The following is an 18521-nucleotide window of genomic DNA, read 5'->3' as shown; positions in this document are numbered from 1 at the left end:
TGTAAGCACATGTGCGTGCATGCGGAATGCATACTCATCGTGTCTCTCTTTCCATGAACGTAAAGGAGGACTCATCGAAGTTCCTGCAAATACTTCTGCATGCGTCCCAGAAGGTTCCGGTATCGGTGTCGGTGACGTTGAAAGGCCGCTGGTTTACGTCAAAAGCGCCCGTAGACGAAAACAGGGAGATTTTCAAGAAGTGCACGAAACTAAACGAAACCACGGACGCACCACCGAACTCTGTAAGTGTCGCGCTTTCCCTCAAGTGATACTTTCCCACTCTGAAGCTCTTTTCCTTTTTTTTTTGCTTCCGTGTCTCTTGCACTGGTATGGTACATACGTACTGACTAATATCGGGCCCTTCAGTCCTCTCCATTCTACTCGCGTACTGTGTTTTAAGACCGCCTGCGGTCTCTTTTGTTCAAAAGAATAATCGTCACCTATCTTGCGTCATCTATCCGTGGGTAGGTGGGATAAGCGAATACTCGCTCATAGATGGTAGGTCATCTGCTCACTCATGCTCATGCGTGCTTACACTTGTCGGTACTCACTCACGTTCCTACTCATGCTCATAGTCGCTTCCATTTAGTTTTGCCGGCACCCACTCGCGCTAACACTTCCCTCAATTCACAGTCAACTGCACTCAGTCACGCTAACACTCGCCACGACTTATCAACCTGCATTCACTCACGCTAAGATTCGCTATGACTCACAGTCACCTGCAATACCTCACGCTTCGATTCGCCCCGACTGAGTTATTTGAATTCACTTACGCTAAACATAGCCTCCAATTACCGTCACCTGCACTGACTCACGCTATCTCTGGCCTCCACTCAGTCACCAGCACTAACAGGCGCTAACATTCACCTGCACTCAGAGTCACACGAACTCACACTAACACTCGCTTCCACTCAGTCACCTGCACTCATTCACGCTTACATTCGCATCGACTCACAGTCGCCAGCATTCACTAAGCCTAACATTCGCCTTGGCTCACACTCACCTGCCTTAACTTAGGCTAACATTTGCCTCCCTTCCGGCACCTGCACTCACACTGACACTTGCTTTCACTCACAGTTAACTGCAGCGGTGAATGAGTCACCAGCACTGCACAGCCGGGGCAGCGATGGCGTGGAGGTAGAGCATCCGCCTCGCGGGCAAGAGGACCGTGGTTCAAATCCCAAGCCGCGCAATTTTCCTCAGGATTAAAGAATCCGCGTGTTGGTGAGATCAGGCCGCACTCCACAGGCCTGGAGTGCGACCTGATCCTGGTGACCAGAACCGGTAGCGCCCTCCCTTTCCATAGCAGGATTGGCCACCCTGGTGCAGTACTTGGTCACGACCTCCTATATAAATACCAAAATCAACCTTGGCCCTCAGTCCCCAGCAGCTGCGAAGAAACTCACCACCGCGGCGATCAGACCTGTCACGCAGCAGAGGGTGCTAAGAATACCTGGGTCCGGATAGGGCGCCAATTGAATCTCAACCTGGCAACGTTAAACGCTAGAACATTATCTAGTGAGGCGAGTCTAGCAGTACTACTGGAAGAATTAGAGCTCAGTAAATGGAATATAATAGGGCTCAGTGAAGTTAGAAGGACACAAGAAGCATATACAGTGCTAAAAAGTTGGCATGTCCTGTGCTACCGGGGCTCAGTGGAGAGACAAGAACTAGGAGCCGGATTCCTGATTAGTAAGGATATAGCTGGTAGCATACACGAAATCTATAACATTAACGAGAGGGTGGCAGGTCTTGTTGTGAAACTTAATAAGATATACAAATTGAAGGCCGTACAGGTCTATGCCCCTATATTCAGTCATGATGATCAGGAAGTCGAAAGCTTCAATGAAGACGTGGAATTAGCGATGGGTAAAGTCAAAAGAAAATACACTATACTGATGGGCGACTTCAAAGTCTGGATAGGCAAGAAGCAGGCTAGAGAAGAGTCAGTGGGGTAATATGGCATAGGTTCTAGGAATAGCACGGGAGAGTTATTAGTATAGTTTGCAGAACAGTATGTTATGCGGATAAAGAATACCTTCCGCAAGCAAGATAGCCGAAAGTGGACGTGCAGGAGCACGAATGGCGAGACTAAAAATGAAATAGACCTTACACTCTGCGCTCACCCTGCCATCATACAAGATGTGGACGTGCTCGGTAACGTGCGCTGCAGTGACCATAGGATGGTAATAAGTCGAATTCGACAAGACTTGAGAAGGGAATGGAAGAAACTGGTACATAAGAAGCCGGTCAATGAATTAGCGGTAAGAGGGAAAACAGAGGAATTCCGGATCAAGTTACAGAACAGATATTTATTTATTTATTTATTTAAAATACTTTCAGGGCCCAAAGGCACTACAGAAAGGAGTAGGAAAGAAATGGCAAGACGTGCAGCAAACAAACAAAAAACAGAAGTATTACAAGCCGTCTTGTAAAGCGATCTTGAACTGGTGGTCATCAGCAATGCTGGCGATTGTGGAGGGAAGGTGGTTCCATGCGACACTTGTTCTAGGAACAAAAGAGTCATTACACAATTTTGTGCGACAAGAAGGTAGCCCCACCTTGAAGCGATGATCGGTCCTTGAAGAAATGTAATGAGGTGGATGAAACAAAACGTCCTTCATCTCGTTGTTATAATAATATATTTTATGAAAAAGGCTGAGGTGAGATGACTTTCGACGCAACGAAAGGTCAGGCAAGTTTAGGGTTTTCTTCATGGATGTGACACTGGAATGACGTGAATAATTCGACAAGATAAAACGTGCGCCGCGATTCTGAATGGCTTCAAGAGTTTGAATGAGTGTAGTCTGAGTAGGATCCCATATGGCGCATGCGTACTCTAATTTAGAACGTGCCAAGGTTTTGTAAAGTGTTAACTTCAGGGACGATGGGGCATCAAAAGAGTTTCAAAGCAGATAACCAAGCATGCGATTGGCGTTGTTCGTTACATATTCTACATGCGTATTCCACGATAGATTAGAAGAAATGTGAACACCAAGGTATTTATAGCTGTCAACAGTTGGTAATAACATATTATTGAGGTGGTAAGTACGCGGACAATGATTAGTGCTGTGGCGAGAAACCTGCATACTTTTACATTTAGTTGTATTAAGTGTCATGAGCCATTGACTGCACCATTCAAATACCCTATCTAGATCACGTTGCAAATTGAGATAATCGTCATGGTTAGTAATTTTCTGGTAAACCACGCAGTCATCTGCAAACAGTCGGACAGTTGAGGAAGAAAGGCAAGTAGGAAGATCATTAATATAAATCAAGAAGAGCAGAGGGCCCAAAACTGACCCTTGCGGGACACCAGATGTTACGGCAGAATTACGTGAAGAGAAGTCGTTAGCCGTCACATACTGACTACGGTTAGAGAGAAATTCCTTAATCCATGCAAGTACATTGGGGTCTATGTTGAGTTGATTAAGCTTGAAGATAAGTAGATTGTGTGAAACGGAGTCAAATGCCCTAGCAAAGTCTAAATATATGCAATCGGTATCAAAGTCATGATCCGCGTTAATAAACAAGTCGTTAGTAAAACATAACAATTGCGTTTCACACGAAACTGCTTTACGGAATCCATGCTGATAAATGCTGAAGAAGGAATTGGACTCAAGGAATTCAATGAGGTGCGAGTATATTATATGCTCTAGGATTTTTACTGGAATGGATGTTAATGATATGGGGCGGTAATTATTGGGAGAATGTACATCACCAGATTTATGCACTGGGACCACCTTCCCTATCTTCCAATCAGAGGGTAGTGTAGACATCTGTAATGACTGTTGAAAAAGCTTTGACAATATCAGTGCAGAATAAACTTGTGTACACTTCAGCATTTTTGATGAAATACAAACCGTATATACAAAGTATATACGGCTTTAACTCAAGAAGAGGACCTTAGAGTTGAAGGGATCAACGACAATCTAATGGGCATCATTAAGAACTGCGCCGTAGATGTCGGTGGTAACTCCATTAGACAGGATACCAGTAAGCTATCTGAGGAGACAAAAGCCTCTCACCCTACAGCTGGAGTAGAACTGGCAGAACTTTCAAAGTTAATCAACAAGCGTAAGACAGCTGACATGAAGAAGTATAGTATGGACAAAATTAAACAGCGTCTCAGTAACGTGGGAAGCCCTATATCAGTACAGAAGAAACTATGAATAGGCAAGAATCAGATGTATGAGTTAAGAGACAAAGCCGGCAATATCATTACTAATATGGATGAGATAGCTCAAGTGGCTGAGGAGTTCTATAGAGATTTATACAGTACCAGTGGCACCCACTACGATAATGGAAGAGAGAAGAGTCTAGACGAATTTGAAATCCTACAAGTAACGCTGGCAGAAGTAAACAAAGCCTTGGTAGGTATGCAAAGAGGGAAGGCAGCTGGGGAGGGTCAGGTAACAGCAGCTTTTTTGAAGGAAGGTCGCTAGATTGTTCTAGAAAAACTGGCCACTCTGTATAGGCAATGCCTCATGACCTCGAGCGTACCGGAATCTTGGAAGAACACTAACATAATCCTATTCCATAAGAAAGCGGATGCCAAAGACTTCAAAAATTATAGACCAATGAGCTTACTGTCCGTTGCCTACAAAGTATTTACTAAGGTAATCGCAAATAGAATCAGGAACACCTTAGACTTCTGTCTACCGAAGGACCAGGCAGGATTCCGTAAAGGCTACTCAACAATAGACCATATTCACACTATCAACCAGGTGATAGAGAATGACAGGGAAATTAGGATAAGGCGTTTGATTTAGTCGAAATCTCAGCAGTCATGGAGGCATTACCGAATCAGGGTGTTGGCGAGCCGTATGTAAAGATACTGAAATCTATAGCGACTCTACCAGCCACCGTAGTCTTCCATGAAGAAAGTAACAAAATCCAAATAAATACAGGCGTTAGGCAGGGAGATACGATCTCTCCAATGATATTCCCAGCGTGTTTACAGGAGGTTTTCAGAGACCTGGATTGTAAATAATTGGGGATAAGCGTTAATGGATATTACCTTAGTAACTTGCGATTCGCTTAGACATTGCATTGCTTAGTAACTCGGGGGACGAATTACAATGTATACTCACTGACCTGGAGAGCCAAAGTAGAAGGGTGGGTCTAAAATTATTCTGCAGAGAACTAAAGTAATATAAGCAGTCTCGGAAGAGAACAGCAGTATACGATAGGTAGCGAGGACCTGGAAATGGTAAGGGAATACATCTACTTAGGGTAGGTAGTGACCGCGGATCCAGATCATGAGACTGAAATAATCAGAAGAATAAGAATGGGCTGGACTGCGTTTGGCAGGCATTCTCAGATCATGAAGAGCAGGTTGCCATTATCGCTCAAGACAAAAATGTATAACAGCTGTGTCTTACCAGTACTCACGTACGCGGCAGAAACCTGGAGGCTTACGAAAAGTTCTACCTAAATTGAGGACGACGCAACGAGCTATGGAAAGAAAAATTATGGTTATCACGGATAAGAAAAGAGCAGATTGGGTGAGAGAACAAACGCGAGTAAATGGGAATTTAGTTGAAGTCAAGAAAAAGAAATAGGCATGGTCATGGCATCATTGACATCAGACACATGCTGGCGGGCTGTCCTGCGACTCTCGCCGACCCCGAAAAAAAATGGCTTTGCTGGCACAAGATGATATCAAGCTCTTCATATCAAGATCAACTACGGGTTTTCCAGAGGGCCCTCGATGACGCCATAAGGCGCGGCCTGGCGGTGCCAACGTGGACGTGGCCCGCCTCGGTATGAAAAGACTGGGCTTCAGGACACTAATAAAGTTTTGTGAATGAATTATTGGGCAGAACATCTAATCAGGAGGGAACATAACCGATGGCAATTAAGGTTTACGGACTGGATTCCAAGGGAAGGGAAGTGTAGCAAGGCGGTGGCAGAAGTTAGGCGGTCAGATGAGATTAAGAAGCTTGCAAGGACAAGGCCACAGTTAGTACATGACCGGGGTAGATGGAGAAGTATGGGATAGGCCTTTGCCCTGCAGTGGGCGTTACCAGGCAGAGGATGATGATTATGACGAAGATGATGATGATGATGACAGTCACCTGCACTTACTCACGCTAACATTCACCTCCACTCACAGTCACCGGCACTCACTCACGCTACCACTCGCCTCGATTCCCATTCACCTGCATTCACTCACGCTAACATTCGCGTCCTGTCACAGTCACCTGCACTCACGCTAACATTCACCTCGACTCAGTCACCTGAATACACCTATGCTAACTCTGGCATCCACTGACAATCACCTGCACTCGCTTGTGCTTTTATTCGGCTCCATTCGCAGTCACCTGCACTCACTCAAACTAACACTCCCTTCCACTTACAGTCGCCTGCACTCACTAACGGTAACATTCGCCTCCACTCATAATCACCAACATTCACTCGTGCTAGCATTCGCCTGCGTTCGCAGTCACCTACACTCACACACGCCAACACTCGCCTTCACTCTCTGACTTGCACTCACTCATGCTAACACTCGCCTCCACTCGGTCACCTGCACTTACGCTAACACTCACCTGCACTCACAGTCAACTGTAGTAATACCCCAGTCACACGGGCACTTTCAAAGTCCTTTGAACCAAAGATCCTTTACTTCAAGGGAGAATGCGCGCTGTCACACAGGCACAGCAAAGGAGCCTTACTGGAAGGGAGCTTTGAGTCGAAGGAGTGCGCGTTCGTCCTTTGAAACCTCAAGGGTATACTCTCGAGCCTAGAGGGCGTCCGACAGCAGAAAAAAGAGATATCCAAAAACATAAAAGTTCAATTTTGACGTCTTCAGAAGAAGCTTGTAAGTACGAAATACTATTACTAAGGTACTAAACACTTTCGGGACACCCGCAATCTCCATCATGAACCCGCCGGTACAGCAGCGCCGGCACGGCCTGTCGTCAGCAGCAACATCGACACGATCGACACAAACGCGGGCAACACGGGTGCCATGTGCGATTTGGTTCTTTGGCGAGCGGCTGCTAGGCATTTCAGTCTCCTCGGCTATCTTCAGCGTCGTAGCTCATTTTCACAATCGTTGGTTTGAAAAAGGGCGAGAACACTAACCTAACGAACTGAAGCAAGGGCAACAACGAAGAATCGACGCCAACATGCGGTATACAAAGCGGCACACATGGTGGCCATCATTACAATAAATACGTCTGTATTTGGTAAAGTAATGCCTTTACTGCGCGTGCATCTTGTTTTGATGTTTCTATGTATTAGAAAAAATAAATATTGCTGAAAGAATATATATAAATTTATTATAAGACGCATTTGAGCCATATTTTTTTTTTACTTACGAGGCGATGGCAGCGCTAAGAATACGTTGCGGTTTCTGTTATAAGCTTCAACGGAGACCATCTGGAGACCGTGTAGCACCGACACATCTCCCTTGAACTAATGGGCCTTTGAAAGCTCAATGCTCCTTAACCTCAAAGGACTTTGAAAGTGCCCGTGTGACTGGGGTATAACTCACTCTAACACTCGTCTCCACTCAGTCACCTGCACTCACTCACATGCTAACACTCGCCTGCACTCCACGTCCCCTGTACTCACTCAAGCTAATACTCGCCTCCACTATGTCACCGGAGCTCACTCACACTAATATCCATCTCCACTCACAATCACCTGACTCTACTCACGCTAACACTCGCCTCCACTCACTGTCGTTTGCAATCATTCACGCCCACCCATACTCGTCGACACTATTTCAAGAAGTGCAAGCAGGCCTCGCATTCATACCCAGGTGCACTCACACTCAACGTCACTTACTAATAACCTGTCTCACGTCTCTGAAATTAGTGTAAAGCAAGTAGACGTCAGCCTACTCGTCAATGCATAGCCGACCTAATATTCGCGTGCCGTGGCAGCGGCAGTGTGAAGTAGAAATAGAGCATCACGTTTGTGTAGTCAACCTGCGATTTTCAAGTATTCCCCCAAGCCAAGGCGCGAAGTTTTCGCAGCACACCATGCTAGACTTCGCTCGCCATGGCTGGTACTTGTTTCTTCTAGCTTCCGCTGCTGTCTTACCGGCAAGCTAGTTCGTAAGGCAGTGCTGTTATAACAAAGCCGCTTAAAATATCTTAAAGTAACAAAACCGCTTAAGTATCTTACAGATGAGCATGTGGCCGGCTCAGTTGTATGCAGAAGTAAGGAATGAAACGACCAACGCCACCTATATACCATCACTGCAACAAATAGTCACCTTAAAGCTCCTCCAATTTTTATTAAAGCAATACTTTTTTTGTTACTATCTTCCCATTTTCCTTGCTCGAAGTGTTGGTGACCTCTGTGGCGCGCATACTTCTGCCAACATCCACTGGCTATTTATGCTACACGTTTCGTGCGAGAGCTTTTACAGCAAAACTGTTTATGCGGACCCTGTGCTGTTGTTGTCAGACTTAGCTATAAAGGGGCCACGTTACCTTGCGGGAGTAGAAAAGAAGAGCTCGCCAGAGGGAAAGCGGTTGCAGTGAGTCCTTTCCGCCTGTGAGAATGCTATCTTATATGTGAATCACACGGTGCATTTTCGGTGATCAATCCAGATCGGCATCAAATTTATCGACGATTGACTGCACCCTGCCGCGAAAGAAACAAATTTTCCGCTGGCGATTTGAGGCCAACGTACAATGCCCAGCGATTGAAACGCTGTACTTGGAGCGCGTGGCTGCCGGCACTTCTTGCGCCAGAAAGAAGTGCCGGTAGCCACGTCAGTCGTCAAACCGATCTAACCAGTCGTCAAAACGATTGCAGCGCCCGCATCTCCAGTGGTGGGCCTTGCGCCCAATATATGGAGATTTGAAATAGTGGTTCCCCACATTCCATTCCGCAATATAGACTGCTTGCGAAGTTTGACTTGCATGGTGTAACACTCGGTGTTACTTAACACAACTTCCGTGTTCGACCATCTTTACGTGCTGGAAGGGGCGGTGCTTTTTGCCGTCTTAATGTTTAGATACTGCGCTCAGTGTCGGTGCTGTGTCGTGTTTCTCCGCCGGCGGGTTTGATGGTTCCGGCCACGTTCGTTGCCGAACTCCGCTGCGCGCAACTTGTAGAGAGGCTCTGTTTCGTCGTCTTCGCTCAACACATGATCGCTTAGACTGACTCCTACTGTGCGTAGGACGTGCGTAATTTGAAAGCGAATACTCGGAGAAGTATCTGATGTTCTTGGAGTAAACGAGCAAACCAGTTAATGCACGTGCGCAACTGTTGTCTTGCCATCTCCATCACGCTTTTGCTTCGCTGCCATGAAAGTGCCATCATCATACCTTCGTGATCAGGCTGTCGTGATTATGTCGTCACACCCTTTTGATCATGCTGCAGTGGTCGTCTCAGCGTGATCGCCGCCATCATCATCGTTCCATCGCCGACACAACATGGACCTTGTCACGCTGTCATGCCATCTGTCAATTCAATCGACTATAAAATTGCAGCAATTATCAAGCGGCGCTGCTGAAGTCAGGAGCATAGTTGGGGAAATATTTGTCAGCGTGACCATTTCATTTTTGTGGCCCACATTTGGTGCTGCTTGGCGGGGGGGGGGGGCAGGGTAGGGGGCTTTAACTTGATGGTTCAATTGTTTCTGTCACATTTTCTTCATCTTCTACTTCACTCATTGGAGTGCTTTAACAGGAATGTTGCCGCTACTGTCTAGCCAAATAGTTTAACATCTGAAATTTGGGTACCATAAAGAGGAGCTCACTTATACCCATGGGATGACGTCTTTAAAGCTATGGATGCAATAAGTAGCCCCGTTTACGTGAATGCGACAGTGTCGCCTCGCATGGCATTTATATATATAGCGGTAATGCGCTGGGAATGCGCATCGCATTAAAGGGAAGCTGAAACACTTTTCGAAAAAAATGAGTTCTCTGCGGCATTCTACAGTTTTGAGTCCCCTGAACACGAATATCTCGTTCAAAAAGGGCGGAAACAAGCGCAAGCGGCTGTTTTTTTCATGAAAACGCGCACCAGCGCCTCAGGGTATCGCGCGAACGCCGCTGTTGCCCGTGATTGGTCGGAGCCGCTGTGACGTCAGTGGCGGCAGTCGCCGGTCGGCGCCGCCGTTTGAGAGCGTAGCACGCTGTTCTGTTCTGGCTGCATAGCTGAGTTGTAAGCATTATGGAACGTTCTCGCTGTCTCGGACAGCTTGTATTTTCACCCGCCGTGGTTGCTCAGTGGCTATGGTGTTGGGCTGCTGAGCACGAGGTCGCGGGATCGAATCCCGGCCACGGCGGCCGCATTTCGATGGGGGCGAAATGCGAAAACACCTGTGTGCTTAGATTTAGGTGCACGTTAAAGAACGCCAGGTGAGCGAAATTTCCGGAGTCGTCCACTACGGCGTGCCTCATAATCAGGAAGTGGTTTTGGCACGTAAAACCCCAAATATTATTATTAGCTTGTATTTTCGCCGTACATGTTCGAACCGACAGCCGACACGGAAAACGATGGCGGCAACGACGATGTTGTGTGTGCCAAAAGCGAGAGCGACGTGTACACCTTCTCGCGCGCTGGAAATCTTAGCTGTTACGTATGCTTTTTTTTTCATGTAGCTGCACGTTCCAATGACGGGAGAAAAAATGCGCTAAAGTGTCACTGGGAACTTGCTGCTGGAAGAATGCCGAAGCACTAACTTCTCATTAGATTGTAAACACGGGTACAATTCCGCGATGTCAAGCACCTTGCCGCTGCTTGTCTGAAGTCCCGTGGTTTTCTGAGCGTTGATACACGATCGCGAACATAAGTGCCGCGTTTCAAAGCGCGCACATGCAGTGCTGCGAGGTACAGTCATGGAAGTTGCTTATCATACACATCCAGATCGAGATGGTCAGAGGGATTATATGTGCAATATTCAGAATATGGTTCGACGACTTTGCGATTGTGGCTCGATCAAGAATCGGTATGCGCGCTCCATGCTAGTGTTGACATAAAGATATTAGGCAGTTTTAGCACCGCCGTGTGGTAAACATGATAACTGCAACCGTACGTCGAATGTCACTAGGCAAGCCGATACTCCAATTTATACCTCAGGTGCAATGCTGTGGAAGCTACGCACGAAGTCCGGTTACCAAAATTTATGACTGCGCGCGTTTCCGTCTATGGTTCGCAGCGTGCCAGCGGCATTTCCTCGCGCGAGCATGCACGTGAAGCTGCCGCGACGGGCTGCAATTAAAGAATGCCGAAAACAAAATTGATTTAAAAGAACGTGTTAGCAGCCGTATAAGTACACGGATTGTATCTATGGGTAAATTCTTTTTTTTTCATTCAGAACTGAGCTTATATATGAAAAGTTTTCTCAAAAATCGGGTCAAGAAACACCGAACTTTTTCTAAGTGCGAACGCAGCCACTGCAAGAAGTATCTCAAGCCTCCACAGCTTTGCACCTGATGTATGAAACGGAGTATAGCAACGCTAGCAACAACGCGTTTCCGCATTTGTCGTAAGGCTATCCGGCTATCGCGGAAATGGTCCAAGCACAGCGCAGTTGATTTCGTCGGCACGAACTTATCTCTCCTCACCGCACTGCGCTGCAAGCTTCTTGTGCTTCGGGAACCTGTGAAACACCACATCGTCTCGCCCGCGTGTGTTCGCGCAGCCGATTGCTGCACAGAACGAGGGCATGTTGGGCGCCCTTGGCTGTAGGCACTGACGCAGCACAGAAGGAAAGAACAGTTACGAAAATCGCAAAACAAACGTGAGCGGCGGCGGCGGCAAATCTCTCGTAGCGTCGTTCAGTAAAGCGCAGGACGGAAAGAGGCATGCCAGCGCATGCCAGCAGCACGCCGGTCCGGCAGCTCGGTCCCCGCTAGTGACGTCACTCTCGCCGGTTCTCTCCTCTGGTAACCTCCTCACCCGGCGCTCCGGGAAGCGATGGGGGCGTGTCCGCGGGGGTGATTTAGAAAGCGATTTCCGCCCCTTATATTAACAAAACGAAGAAAAAAATTTCGGAACCGTAAATTATTAGGTATGTTCTTCCAAATCCCAGCCATTCATGGAAATTGAAAACCGCTTCAGCTTCCCTTTAATGCGTCTGGTGAGGGTAGATCTACGGGCACGAGTCGACTCACGCGCAGCATGCAAACGCAGGTTTCCTAGGTATACTTTGTGGCGCAAAATACATTTCTTGAAAACGGGCAGAAGAAAGGGAGACAGTGAAGCGCCAAACTACCAACTGTTTAATGACAGCCTGAACAAACGTATAGAAGAAAATACAACTTCCGCTCATGCGCAGGGAGCCAAGGTGTGACAGAACAACGTGGTCATGATAACATACTTTAGATGAAGCACATTTCTGCGGAATATAATAGGATAGATGTATCGCTGACACAATCAGACCCTTTCTTTTTAATATAAATAAAATTAAAATTAATTTAAAAATTAATATAATTTAAATTATATATATATATATATATATATATATATATATATATATATATATATATATATATATATATATATATATATATATAAAGCTGCGGCGGTTCCAGAGATACAGGAGGAGCTCGCGCAGAGGCAGACGCTCTTCATGGGTAGTGGATCGCGGACGATGGCATGCTTAAACCATCTGATGTCCTAGGGCTCACTTCAGCCAACGGGGGTGGCCAAATTTTCATACTCTTGTTGTCTTATTTTTTTCGGTGATTTACGGTCAACAAACCACACTCCCTGTTTACAATACCGGCAGCTCGGACACGCCTCTTTTCTATTTTGTCTTCTGTTAGACTGCGCAGAACTTAAAGCTGGTTTAGTTTTAAAGAACAGCTATTAGGCGCCCATTCCTGCGGTAAACGTCGTCCTCGTCGTAACCGGCAAAACGGCCATGCGGAGCGGAGCGGAGGATTAAGGACGTCGATTGCGAAGAGAGCGCGAGGAGAAAAGCGGAGGAGGATAGCACAGCGAAAAAGTAAATAGGAGTGAATAGGAAGCGGAGTGGGGCACGAGACGTGCTAGACGGCGGAGATCCGCTACGAGATGGCGCCATTGAAGCGTGCGTGGTCACTTCGCCGATGAAGTCTTTACTAAGGCATGCGGCGAGCTTGTCCACCAAGGCAAGGCAAGGCAAGGCAAGGCAAGGCTCGGCTAGGCTAGGCTAGGCTAGCCAAGGCAAGGCGAGCCAAGGCAAGGCGAGGCAGGCAGGCAGGCATGCAGGCAGGCAGGCAGGCAAGCAGGTTAGGCAGGCTAGGCAAGCATATAGGCTAGGCAGGCAGGTAGGCTAGGCAGGTAGGCAAGGCAGGCAAAGCCGGTAGGCATGACAGGCTAGGCAGGCTATGCAGGTAGGCTAGACAAGTGGGCACGTGGGCCAGGAAGGCAGGCAGGACAGGCAGGTTCAAAGAGCATGAATTTAGCAATGGATGCATCGCATTAAAGCAATTCGTGTCCTCTAGCCGATAGTATTTGTTTCTGCAGTTGTCTATGAAAGATAACAAAATGTAGCATACCCTGAAGCCTATATATAAAACATGGGCGGATAAAATAGCCCCAAAATACTTTCATACATATGTGTTCAAAATATATACCCAGTTAAAATTGAATATCTGCCTCATTGGTGCGAATCAGCCCCAGAAGAGCGTGCTGAACTTATAAAACACAGCATCTCGGCGTATGTTTAAACACTGTAGCTGTGCTTGCAGGAATCTGGCAAATGACGACTCTCATAAGGCAACTAACGGCATTCGCGTGCCTGCAGGCACAATGTTCCTCACAGGAAAGTAGCAAACACAGCGTATTATATAGAGGAAGTGTGTGCAACCGTGACGGCGATTATTGAGAGGCGATACCTCAGTGCAGGCACGTACCCAGGATTTTTTTTCGGGGGGGGGGGGGGGGGCCACCACCTCCATAATCATCATCATCATCATCATCATCATCATCACCAGCCTGTTATATGTCCACTGCAGGACGAAGGCCTCTCCCTGCGATCTCCAATTACCTCTGTCCTGCGCCAACCGATTCCATCTAGTGCTCGCGAATTTCCTAATTTCATCGCTCCACCTAGTGTTTTGTCGTCCTCGATTGCGTTTCCCTTCTCTTGGTACCCATTTTGTAACCCTTATGGTCCAACGGTTATCTAACCGGCGCTATACATGACCTGCCCAGCTACATTTTTTCCTCTTGATGTCAATTAGAATATCGTCTATACCCGTTCGCTCTCTGATCCAAACCACTCTCTTTCTCTCTTAACGTTATGCCTTGGAATCTTCGTTCGATCGCTCTGTGCGTCGTCCTTAACTTGTTCTCAAGTCTCTGCCCCATATGCACGGGCAAAATGCACTGGGAAATGCACTGGCAAATGCATTGGCACTGGACATATTGCACTGGCAAAATGCACCGATTGCACACCTTACTTTTCAATAATAATGGTAAGCTTCCAGTCAGGAGCTGGCAATGTCTGCCGTATGCGATCCAACCTATTTTTATTCTTCTGTGAATTTCCTTCTCATGATCAGGGTTCCCTCTGATTAATTGACCTAGGTAAACGTACTCCTTAAAGGTCTCTAGTGGCCGACTGGCCATCCTGATCTCTTGTTCCTTCGCCCGGCTAATTATCATTATCTTCATCTTCTGCATAATAATATTCAACCCCACTCTTACACTCTCTCTGTTAAGGTCTCCAATCATTTGTTGTATCTCGTCTGCATTGTTGTTGAATAGAACAATGTCATCGGCAAACCAAAGGTTGCTGAGATATTTGCCGTCGATCTTTACTCCTAAGGCTTCCCAGTTCAATAGCTTGAATTCTTCTAAGCACGTAGAAAATAGCTTTGGAGAAATTGTGTCTCCCTGTCTGACCCCTTTATCTATAGGTATCTCCCTGCTTTTCTTGTGTAGAATTAAGGTAGCTGTAGATCGATATTCTAACGCGAAAGACGAGTCAGTAAGACGAGAAACTATTTACAGATTATATTTACAACGGTTGATGCGCTGACCGGTTAGATTCACAGCGCGAGCCCAGTTCGTTCTTCCTCCTCTTTTCTGGAATGATGGCGCCCGCGCGCCTCGTTCAAACAAACAAATCCCTCACGCATGTAGCAATATTTTCCAAGCTTTTTACGTAAGCGTTCTGTACTCCTTGATTACGTAGTGCCTCTACGATTGCTGGTATCTCTGTTGAATCAAATGCCTTTTCGTAAGCTATATAAGCCACATAGAGAGGCTCATTGTACTCTGCAGATTTCGCGATAACCTGATTGATGACATGGATGTGATCCATTGTAAAGTATCTCTTCCTGAAGCCAGCCTGTTCCCTTGGTTGACAAAATCCAGTGTCAACGTTATTCTATTGGAGATTATTTTGGTAAATATTTTACATAATACTGGGAGCAAGTTATTGGTCCCATAATTGTTCAATTCTTTAACGTCTCCTTTTTTTGTGAATTAGTATAATGTCTGCATTCTTCCAGTTTTCTGGGACCCTTGCAGTCGATAGACACTTCGTATAAAGAGCCACCAGTTTTCCAAGCATTATGTCTCCTCCATCTTTGATTAAATCGACTGTTATCCCACCTTATCCCTCCCGCTCTTCATCGTTTCATGTCTTGCAGGGCCCTACTGACCTCATCGCTAGTTATAGGAGAGTTTCTGTATCCTGTTCATTACTGTTTCTATGTGAACTATCGTGACTCCTCTGGGTACTGTATACAGGTCAGCTTAGAATTTTTCCGCTGATTTTACTGTATCTTCGAGATTGCTGATGATATTATCCTTCTTATCTTTTAGTGCATACATCATGGTTTGTCCTATGCCAGGTTTCTTTTTTACTGATTTCAGGCTGCATTCATTTTTTACGGCTTCCTCAGTCTTTGTCATGTTATAGTTTCGAATATCAGTTATTTTCGCCTTGTTGATCAGTTTTGACAGTTCCACGAATTGCGTAACGCTGTGCGGCCGCCAGTCCCATACAACCGCGTAGAGCGCAGGGATTCTAGACGTAGTGCGCGCACCGCGAAAGGTTAGAAAAACAGCCACATAAGCACAGCAGAGAAGTGGCTACGTGAGGCAGTTCGACCGATAACTGTAGAAGCGTCATTCAAAACAATTGTTCTCCACTTCCGGCGGCGTTCTTTCTCTACTTCCTTTTTAAATAAAGAGATGTTGATCCATAAATATTCTCATAAACATCGGTTAACTTTTTTATTATTCGCTTTTGCTTGCAGTTTGGTTGTTGCCTTGGCTCTCTCCCTTAGTAGATCGCTTAATTTCTCAACTCCTTGCGATTTTTGTTTCCAGTTGCCAATTTTGCAGGAAAAGTGCTATACAGTTAGGGAAAAACAGACGAGGTAACGGGCGACAGTCATCTTGCTTGTGGGTTTAAGGGTTATTGCAGGGTTTCATGATGGACGCTCTTTCACATTATTTTATTTCCCACCTTATCTAACCCATATCACGTGTATATGGTTCCGGGCATCTGCCAGCATCGCGGCGAGCCGTAAGTCAAGGAAATAATGAAGCAAAGGGATAAGTTAAACGCAATTGGCCTTTTCTCCCACCGCAACTCGTTCCATGAGAGTACAGACCAGCTGAGTAACAGCCGCATCCCTCTCCTGGTCCCAGGATCAGCCTAAACAAAGAAGGTTGAACTAACAAAAGCAACAGCTATGCGCGTGACGGTTGAATAGATGGTGACAACTCAGCCCATCTCGAGTTAATCGCGCGGGTGCGGAATCTATGAGAAAACTGTGCTTCACATTACCAGAGATGCCTATAACTACCGCCTTCTAAAATGAGTGAAAAAGGCAGCATAAGGCTGACCGATGATCAGCTGCGAAGTCTCAACATTGATCTGGCGGCGCTTTAGGAATGTGTGAGGAGTGGTGGCGTGGGTGGGGGGGGGGGGGGGTATGCCACTTCATTTCGGGGGAGGGCCCGGGCCCCCCCGGGCCCCCCCCTGGGTACGTGCCTGCCTCAGTGGGTGGAAAAAGTTAATGTTTTTTGTTAATCAGGAAAACTTCTTTTTTGAGCACTCGGTCTTTGTGTCCACCATAGCTTGATTTTTCTTCAGGAAAATGACATTCGCTGCCTGATTATTCTTCAAGTACATGACATTCGCTGAGCTCCTAACGTCGACATATTTATTAAGGCACATCTTCAATCTTGTTTTACGTACAAGTGTATTGCCTTCTTGCTGTAAGAATGCAATAGGTGTGCCAGTTCAAAAACGTGGCAACATGAACTGCATCAAAAATTATCGCTCCATGTCACTCTAGTCTCCGTTTTCAAAAGTGTTTGAAAATTCTGTTTACACATCTGTCGTTTTTCTTCAAGCATAAGATTATTGTACACGGACATCGCTTTGTTCATGGTAGGTCTGTGGAAAAAAACCTTGTTTCTTTTCTTAATACTGCAGGACCCGCTGTTGCTAACCGAAGACAGTTAGACACCGCATACTTCGACTTGTCAAAAGCATTTGACGTTGTTTCTCATTATCTTATCCATAAACGCTTGAGTTATGGCGTTAGTAATAACCTATGCACGTTTATAAAGACTACCTGTCAACTAGGTTAAAATATGCTCACGTTGGGGCTAAGTACTGCTTACCTTATGAATACACTTCCGGTGCTCCGCGGGGGTCGATAATAGGCACATTATTTTTCAATACCTGTGCTAATAACCTTCAAGGATTTTGGATTATTCGCGTCTCTTTTTTAATGCTGGTGGTATAAACGTTACCGTTAAATAAAATCAGAGCAGGATTTATTACAGGAAGATCTTAATTCTGTTGTTCAGTCGTGTGCTTCCAATTGTTTATGCATTAATCCAACTAAGACGCTTGTTGTTTCTTTTAATTGCAAAATGTGCCCTTTACTATACGAATACTCCCTTGACAACATTCCTTTGGAAATAGCGAGTTGTATGCGCGACTTAGGAATATTGGTTTGACAAACAGCTAACTTTCGAAGAACGCGTTTCAAGCAACGTTAAGATATCCTACAGGTAGTTAAGCTTCAGGTCAATGATTATTACAAACTTTACGAATGCGAACTGCGCCATTTCCTTGTATTCTTCTTTTGTCCGCTCGTAGGTAAAGTTTAGTTCTGTTGTATGGAACTATTATTTTAACCAATGTTGCGAAAGTTGATCGTGTTCAGCGACGTTTCATTCGTATCTTTTAATATCTTATTCTCGGACGCCGTGTACTCTGTGCCTATGAGCGTCTATTGCGCATGTGTAATATTAAACCGCTAGAAATAAGGCGGAAATGCCGTCATTACTTATTTTTGTATAAACTAATTCACAAGCATTTTTCGTGTCCGTGATTACTGTCAGTTGTAACGTTCTGTGTGCCTCACCCTCACCTGCGCAATCCTAGCACTTTCTACGTGAATTCCTATTGCACTTCTAACGCTATAACACGTCTTGCAACACAACAAAGTAACTTGCGGGATGATCTTGGTATATTCAGTTCTACAATTTCTTCACCATCTGCCTTTTGTCCCTGAATAATTCAATTTTTTCTTGCAATTTGTACTACTGTTGTTTGAGATATTCTGTTTTGT

General features: G+C 45.8%; 1 protein-coding gene across 9 annotated transcripts in view; it reads left to right on the top strand.

The window, feature by feature from the left end:
- LOC135920974 (uncharacterized) overlaps positions 1–18521 on the top strand; it is an 84699-nt gene that overhangs the window by 58487 nt on the left and 7691 nt on the right. For 6 of the 9 annotated variants that reach the window (XM_070523612.1, XM_065455275.2, XM_065455264.1 and 3 more), the window contains one exon: positions 66–242. The exons of 2 other annotated variants lie outside the window; for them this stretch is intronic. In XM_070523612.1, coding sequence (XP_070379713.1) covers positions 66–242 — 177 coding nt within the window. The remainder of the gene's footprint in view (positions 1–65; positions 243–18521) is intronic. One more of the 9 variants, XM_065455271.1, reaches the window with a different exon arrangement.

This window comes from Dermacentor albipictus, chromosome 8 (genome assembly GCF_038994185.2).
Source record: "Dermacentor albipictus isolate Rhodes 1998 colony chromosome 8, USDA_Dalb.pri_finalv2, whole genome shotgun sequence".
Taxonomy (NCBI): domain Eukaryota; kingdom Metazoa; phylum Arthropoda; class Arachnida; order Ixodida; family Ixodidae; genus Dermacentor; species Dermacentor albipictus.
Note: the sequence above shows the minus strand (reverse complement) of the source record. Positions and strands in the feature narration are given on the sequence as shown.